The sequence below is a fragment of the Hesperophylax consimilis genome, chromosome 24, assembly GCF_061612785.1.
Source record: "Hesperophylax consimilis isolate HC1 chromosome 24, BYU_Hcon_1.0, whole genome shotgun sequence".
In the NCBI taxonomy this organism is placed as follows: domain Eukaryota; kingdom Metazoa; phylum Arthropoda; class Insecta; order Trichoptera; family Limnephilidae; genus Hesperophylax; species Hesperophylax consimilis.
Window position 1 is genome coordinate 9,655,906 of NC_142859.1, and position 8,493 is coordinate 9,664,398.

General features: G+C 38.7%; 1 protein-coding gene across 1 annotated transcript; it reads left to right on the top strand.

The window, feature by feature from the left end:
* The first annotated feature begins 2,116 nt into the window (after nucleotides 1-2,116).
* On the top strand, nucleotides 2,117-5,308 carry LOC149411881 (F-box/LRR-repeat protein 14-like). Its single transcript, XM_089646524.1, has one exon. It carries the CDS (start codon nucleotides 2,459-2,461, stop codon nucleotides 3,800-3,802), a length of 1,344 nt encoding a protein of 447 aa, XP_089502650.1. The 5' UTR covers nucleotides 2,117-2,458; the 3' UTR covers nucleotides 3,803-5,308.
* The last annotated feature ends 3,185 nt before the right edge of the window (nucleotides 5,309-8,493 follow it).

Below are 8,493 nucleotides of genomic sequence, written 5' to 3' on the forward strand. Positions count from 1 at the left end.
TTTTGTATTTTACTTTCAATGTTGGTATTAATGCTATGTAAACTGCCATCTGTTGGGCGATAGAGAAAACAAAATGAATATGCCTATATAAATATAGGCACCTGTTTGGTCGACAACCTGACAATATTGTGTTGATAGAGTTTAAAAAGTCAGAAAAATAGGGGAAGGTAGCTACATGGGGACATCATTTTTTAAAGTTTTTTTTATGAAACTTTATAAACTTTTATTTTAAGATTTTTTTCATATATGATTAAAAAAATATATAATAAGATTTTAGTGAAATTAAACACATTAATTAAAAACATTTAATAGATTTATTATTGATTAATTAGTCATTTGTAAACTTAAATGTACAAATTACTAAAATAAAAACAATAAATAAAAAAATAAAAAAAATAATTAATTTAATATATATAGTAATTTTTATATTCAGGAAAAAAAATAACCCCCACATAAATTCAAAAACCATGGTCAGTGTTTATTTTAAAACCGTTATCGGATTCATCAAACGTAGTGGAAAATTTAATAATATAATTTGTATTTGAGGTGTATGGATAATATGAACTCGATATCGTAAATCGTTTTTATGTAAGTGATTTTAAAAATAAATGTAACTTCACCTTCCAGTCAGTTTTTTTACAAAACACCCACAATAGTTGTTAATCAATACTCATTTAGATCCAATTAAAGTTTAAATTTGTACTCCAATATGAGTGTTTGTAAAAACTTTCTATTATTTGATTTTGCAGTGATAAATACGAAAATTTAAAAAGGAAACTTCAATATATACAAGCAAATCATTTTAAAGAAACCCTTGCTGATGTAGTGGTGTACTGTATGGATAAAAAATAATTTATTTGAATAATAATAATTTTGTTTTGTTAGGAAGCTGAAGAATGAAATAAAATAACATTAAAAGAAGATTGACGAATTGAATTTAAACCGTGGATAAACGTCGCTAAGCACCCAGTATCCTTGGGCATTTTCGGGTTTGGAGGGGACTTCGAGGCGGGTGTTTTAAACAGTTCGAACAACTTTTATGAAACTTTCGATGCTACTGACGTGCATACATACATTCAAACGTGTTCTTTTTAAAATGATTTGTTTGTACTTCCTCATAAAATTAAAATTGCAGGCGGGTTGTTTCACAGATTTTGAACTATTTATCAAATTTCGAGATGATAAAAGTTCTACACTTAAGTACTTAGATAAAGACAGAACTTGAATTTTTACTTTGAAGTTTTTATGAATTATTCAAATTGAGAAACAACCCGTCCTAAGTGATATAATTCATTCACCAATATTGCAGTTGGCAAATTCCAAACTTTGTGCAAACGTTTACGAATTAATATTGACGTTTTAATCTAATAATCTTTGCACAGCACCCTTCAGGTGATACGCCACAAAAGCGGGCAGTAAAAGTTGCTTAATATTACTTTAATTGTTTTCGTATTTCGTTTCAGGGCTTCTCCGATAAACTACTCTTGTGAAATATCATCTTGCAGAATCGAAACATTCCCTTGAAATAATTTGTTCGATCTGTTTTTAGTGACTACATAGTAATATACAGGTTCATACCTATCCTCCCTTTTCCCTATAATATCAAATTTTCTCTAGCCACACAAATGTAAATAAGTTCTTGATTTGTATTAACGGAAAACAAAATTATAGAGTTGTGTGCTCAAAACTTTGAGATTCAACTTTTTTATGCAATTTTGTCAATTATCAACAAGACTTCCGGTTTTCGTTTCAACCATTTACAGAATAAATCAATTTGTAAATTATGCTTTAGGTTGAAAAGTTTTTTTTGTACATATTTTTAAAAACCTGACGGTTTTGTCCAATATGCGACAGGTTTCCTCCCGCGCTGATCCATCTCTCTCGCACACTCGTTTCGTACATTCCATGCATATCGCTGACTCGCCCGCTCACGCACCTCGCGGCTATCGCTGTCTCGCTCGGCTTCCTCCAAACTTAAAAATGCCGCCGCAATGTTCCCGAATCAATACTGCGCCGAGCGAGCCACGTGACTGCCGCCAACCAATCAGCGGCCGGCAAACTTTGTTGCGAGGGGACCCGAACACGAAACACGACGAATTCAGTTTGATCGCGGACGGCGAGCGAGTGTAACGTTTTCTGTCTGTTTCGGTCTTTAGCGCGCAGTATTCCCGCGTAATATTGACAAATACGTGTTGTAACAATGTATACACAATGGTAACAAGTGTCCCGCAAAGTTTGTTCAGAGTGTAGATTCCCCCAGTGCGACTTGTGGCTAGTTTATTTATCCATCAGGGAGTTCATCGGTTGTCGTCTTGTCAACTTTGTGAACTGTGAAGTTAGTTCTGACGCTGTTTTCCATATTAGAAATGAGCGGGGCCGACCTTCGGAGCTTCTCGGGGCCCGGCTCTAGTCCCCAGTGATAGTTCCCCAGATGTAGTGAAGCAGAAGTCACAGCAGAATGCAGAACAGTAGGAAGAGGGCCCTGGAGCCCAAATTGACGGAGAGCTGGGGGGCCGAACAGACGGGGCTGGCGGAGCCCGGCGTGCCCCGGCTGTGGCGGCCCCCGCTGGGTCCTTGCGCGCCCCCGGGCCCCGGAACCGGCACTCATCAGCCTCGGGCCCCCAGACCAACGCACGTGTCACGCCTCTACCCCGAGCTGCTGGCGTTGATCTTCTCGTGGCTCGAGGTGGCCGACAAGGGCCGCGCGGCACAGACCTGCTCGGCGTGGCGCGAGGCGGCCTACGCGCGCTCCGTGTGGCGCGGAGTGCAAGCTCGCCTGCACCTGCGTCGCTCCAATCCCGGCCTGTTCCCTTCGCTGGTGCGGCGGGGCATCCGGCGCGTGCAGGTGCTGTCGCTGCGGCGCTCTCTGCGCGACGTCGTGCTCGGCCTGCCCGAGCTGGAGGCCCTAAACCTGTCGGGCTGCTACAACCTGACAGACACGGGGCTGGCGCACGCATTCTCTTCCGACCTGCCCCGCCTGCGCGCGCTGGACCTGTCCCTGTGCAAGCAGGTGACTGACACGTCTCTGGGCCGCATCGCGCAGTACCTCAAGAACCTGGAGACGCTGCAGCTGGGCGGCTGCTGCAACGTGACGGACACGGGGCTGCTATTGGTAGCGTGGGGCCTGCGCAAGCTGAGACGTCTAGATCTACGCTCGTGCTGGCACGTCGGAGATCGCGGCATCGGCCACCTGGCGGGCCTGGAGCGCGACGCAGCCAGAGGCACGCCTGCTTTAGAGCACCTTGGCCTGCAGGACTGCCAGCGTCTGACAGACGAGAGCCTACGCCACCTGGCGCGCCTCCCCGCCCTGCAGACCCTCAACTTGTCCTTCTGTGTCTCCATCACGGACGGCGGCCTCAAGCACTTGGCTAAGATGCCCGAACTACGAGAACTGAACCTCCGCGCGTGCGATAACGTCTCCGACGCTGGCGTGGGGTATCTAGCAGAGGGCGGCTCGCCGATCAGTTCCCTGGACGTCAGCTTCTGCGATAAAGTGGGCGATGCAGCCCTAGCACACGCCTCGCAAGGTTTGTTTAGACTGCGCGCTTTATCTCTTGCGGCGTGCCCGATAACGGACGCTGGTCTGGAGCGCGTGGCGCGCGCGCTGCCCGAGCTGGAGGCGCTGCACATCGGGCAGTGCGGGCGCGTGACGGACCGTGGCCTGGACAACATCGCGGGACTCAGCCGGCTGAAGAGCATCGACCTGTACGGCTGCACGGGCGTAACGCCCGCGGGGCTGGGGCGCCTGGCACGCCTGCCCCTGCTCAGCTCCGTCAACCTGGGCCTCTGGCACTCTAGCTGATCCAACACCCACACCAACATACCCAAATACACCCAGTAAGTAACCCGGCCCACCCATCCACGTGTCAGCAGTTCTGCTTTATCTTATGTTATCAGTAGTAGGTACCTACCCGGCCGTGCATTAAACCAGTACCAATGTCTCCTTCAAAGATCTTTATCTTTGGTAAGTAACTTACCAAAACACCATTTAAACAACAATAATATTATATAAATATTTACACTTCTTACTAAGCTAAGGTTGTTTCATATTCTCGTTCCGTTTCAGCTTTTAGTCAAATTGTCATTGACTGACAAGCATAACATGACCGTTATGTTTGACAGCTGACCACAATTTGATCAAAAGCTGAAACTCTGAACACTTGTATCATTTTCCAAGCAAATTACGATAAGGTACCTACCCACTTAAGCTTGTTAAATTCGCCTCAAAGAACTTGATGTGAATATAGTTATTTTTATTCTGTTCTTCTGGCTATGGGTACATTTGCTGAAAAGGGTGCATATAAAATTTAAATTCACATAATCTGTCGTTGTTCCATATAAATTTCCTTCATTGTATTTTTTAATATCTTTTGTAAATATCAAGATACTATTTTTGTTTCAAAGCATATTCTATTTTTGTAGCAATTTGATATGAAAATATCATAACATTTGAACTCTATCGATAAATACGTGAAAAGATAAGATTTCCTAATCTGTATGTTGAATACCTACAGAAACACATCTTGTAGATCGTTATTTTATCTTATCTAGGTAGTTACTTACCTAGTGATGTTTAATTTCACCATCCTATTGATAGCCTACCCATAGGATAACGAGTATTAATAAATAAATACATACTCGGAATAGGTAGAAAAGTTATGGCCACTATGCCTATAGTATACTCGGACTTCTAGGCATTCTGATGTAGATATCTACACCCAATTAAAATACGCAATTTCTAAAGTAAAAACCCTAAATTCTAAAAGAAATACGGAGTTTCTAATGGTAGGTAAACATTTGCGAACCGAACCACGAATTAGAGGAAAGGAACGAAGCAACTGTAAGCGGCGTTTCACGCCATTTGCGGTTGATTCGTTCCTTTCACATAAGTTGAGGTTCAGTTCGGCTCGCGTATGTATACGTAGCATAAAGTAAACCCTTCAAGTCTAAAATTCTAATTAAAATCTTCATGTCTAAAATACGCAATTTCTAAAGTAAAAACCCTCGCTTCTAAATTACGTAATTTCTAAACTAAAACCCTCATGTCTAAAATACGTAATTTCTAAAGTACAAATCCTCACTTCTAAAATACGCAATTTCTAAACTAAAACCCTCATGTCTAAAATAAGCAAATTCTTAAGTAAAAACCCTCACTTCTAAAATATGCAATTTCTAAACTAAAACCCTCATGTCTAACATACGCAATTTCTGCACTAAAAACCCTCACTTCTAAAATATGCAATTTCTAAACTAAAACCCTTATGTCTAAAATAGGCAATTTCTAAAGTAAAAACCCTCACTTCTAAAATATGCAATTTTTAAACTTAAACCCTCATGTCTAAAATACGCAATTTCTGCAGTAAAAACCCTCACTTCTAAAATACGCAATTTCTGCAGTAAAAACCCTCACTTCTAAAATATGCAATTTCTAAACTAAAACCCTCATGTCTAAAATACGCAATTTCTAAAGTAAAAACCCTCCCTTCTAAAATACGCAATTTCTAAAGTATAGCAACTGGCCCTAAGAAACTTCACGCAATTAACTAAAACAAAACATTTGATGGTATCCCAAAATTAGTCATTTCTTCTTGCATAGCCATTTATGAAGATGTCGGACAACTGTTCCTCGACCGGAGGGGCACGTGATAATGTTTATCTAGACTATCTTAGACCAGAAGTTTACTGTTGGAGCGGAATTTTATAAATATGAACAATGTCATGTTTAGTACGTTATGAAGCAATTAGACTCCGTTCCAAACATACAAGCAATTTGTTACAGATCTACAAACAACTTATCTGTACAATTAGAGACATGTACTGATGAATATATTGTATATTGTCGATTCCAAAAGCAAAAAAATCCGTATTTCATTTCAACACTGTTATGGTTTACCAGTTTTGATTACAACTAAATAAGGGATTTATGAAAAGTTTGTTCCTGCAGGTAATTTCTCTTGATAGTCTGCAGAGAAAATTCTGTCGATCTATACTTCTGCTAGCCTATTTACAAAGATCATGTAGATTATTTTTCTAGTGCTCGAAATTTGTACTTTATATCAAAGAATCACGAAACAGTAAATTATTTATTTTGCTCAGTAATCCAAAAATCATTTGTAATGGAGGACTCACGACGCGATGCCAGCTGACCGGTCATATCGAGATTTGAACTCAAAATATAGCTAAATGCGGTTAAACACCCTAAAAACTAATAATAATAATAATACATATTATCTGTATTTGAATATCGAATGTTATTCCTAATAAATCCACGTTCCAAACATGAATTGTGTACGTTTTTATAGCAGAAACCGCTTTTCTGTTTTATCAAGAAAATCCGCTAAGCAATCACTACATAGCTTCTTGTCAAGCAAAACCGTCAAAGATAATAATCTGCTCAATAAGTCCCGGATTTAATTTTGGAACAGAGTCTAACCTCTCTGACGTCACAGTCCCCGGTCCTAAGACTGCAAACCGGTTTGACTGGTCGCTGGTCTCCGAAGCAAGTGGAATCTTACGTTTTCTTAACGCTATCAAATAATTTAAAATGTCCACTGATAAATATCTAATAATAACAATTCTGTGCTCTTGGTTATATAGCTGTGAGGATGCATTTCCAACATAACACGGATTTTCGATACTATGCAGGTAGTATTGTCAGGTTATTCGTAACCTACGAATGTTTGTCTTATCAAATTTATAGACGATATCACTATATGAAAATTTCCCGTTACATTGACGAAAAATATTTTGACTGTCTAAAAATTGTGTATTTTTTCTTACTGCACAAAAACAGCTGTTTACAGGATGCCCGGGGGTAAATTGCACTAGCTTCGGGAGGTGATTCTACATGACGATAGAAATAAAAAATAAAACTTTTTTTTCGAAATTCCATTTTTTTCCACACCCTTTTTTACTTAAAAACTACTTAAGACGACATGAGACTCTAATAGCTGGGGTTTGCTCGACGCTCACATTTTAATTATTTCTGATGAACGTGTTACTAAATTCTCAAATATTTCTAAATAAATTTCTACGGATGTAAGTTATTTATATTTAAGATTAATAAAAACAGGACCTTTACCATTAAAATATTTTATGTAAAACTAAAATTTTATAAAACGGTTTTTCAACTATAAAATGATGAATTAGTAACTTCCCAAGTGGATCTCTCTAGAAACGTCTGAGATATTACTAATATGTTAATCATAAATAAATAAAATAATCCCCACGGAAAGTTCGATTTTCTAGGCCTGCTAGGGCAAAGTCGACCTTAGGTCCGTCCATAACGACGGGCCGCGCTCCCAATATTGTTTTTACACGACTTCATTACTTATGTCGTTACGATTCCCACTCTATTTTAGAGATTTGATAGGGCAAATTCAGCTGCAGGTATGTCCAATACAGCAGGACCGCTCGCTGCATATTTTTGTGCACGGCTGCTTCACTTACGTCATTAAGATTCTGGCTTTATTTTAAGGTCTAGTCTTAAAACGTTGAAATTTCTAAAAAATATATGTGACTATTTTACTTATACTGTTATGTAGAATCACCTCGGTATTGCGTACATATTAATACTAATGACTGGTTGGGGATACATTCAGTATCGCCACTGTGTAAGACCACAGTTCAGAATTAAAACGTTGTTTTTAATGACTTTTGCTATGTTTATTGACAACATATTAATAGCCGGGTATTTTTCAACCTTCCTATTCTCTGTCACCGCCTTCAGTTTCTCATTATTCCCCATAAAATATCTTATATATGGTAACCATTGTCCTGTTGACTACGGACAAAAATCGCTACAAAAATTATAATAACTCTCTATGTTTCTTATTTTATTTATATAATATCAATGGTAATTATAAAAAGTATCATAAACAGTAATTGCAAGCTACTAAAACACTGAAGATAGTAAAAAATTGTATTGATTGAAAGATATGAAAGTATAGCCTTCATGTAATCCAAGTATAAGCGAGTATTTGAAATGCTCAGTCCAGGTATTGTTACATTTAAACAAGATTTTGGAACGAGTAGCTCTCGTAGGTATATGGAATTCAATGAGATTAAGTAAATCAGGTATACTACCGTTTATAAAAATTATTATTTTATATTACTTGAGTATACATTTCAGGAAAATGGTTTAAATGCACGCTGATAACATGAGATGGCAAAACTGCTAGGTTATTTCATAAACTAAGTAGGTAAAACATAAGTGTCCGTATCTATAACTTCATCAATGTTTGGGATTAGGAAAACTTCTGGGATGTAAAACAAACATAGGAGCGACTCTGAAACGAGTTATGGCCATAATTTTATACGTTTATAATATTAATTATTATTCTTACGTTATTTGTATTTCTGTCTCATTTGTTAAAAATTATTATGCACTTTGCAAGTGTGCATGCCCATTTACGTTTTGTTTTTATTTTTAACTTACCAATTTCTGTTTTTATCTAACTCCACAAGACTGTTAAGTTTAATTTGATGTAGGCC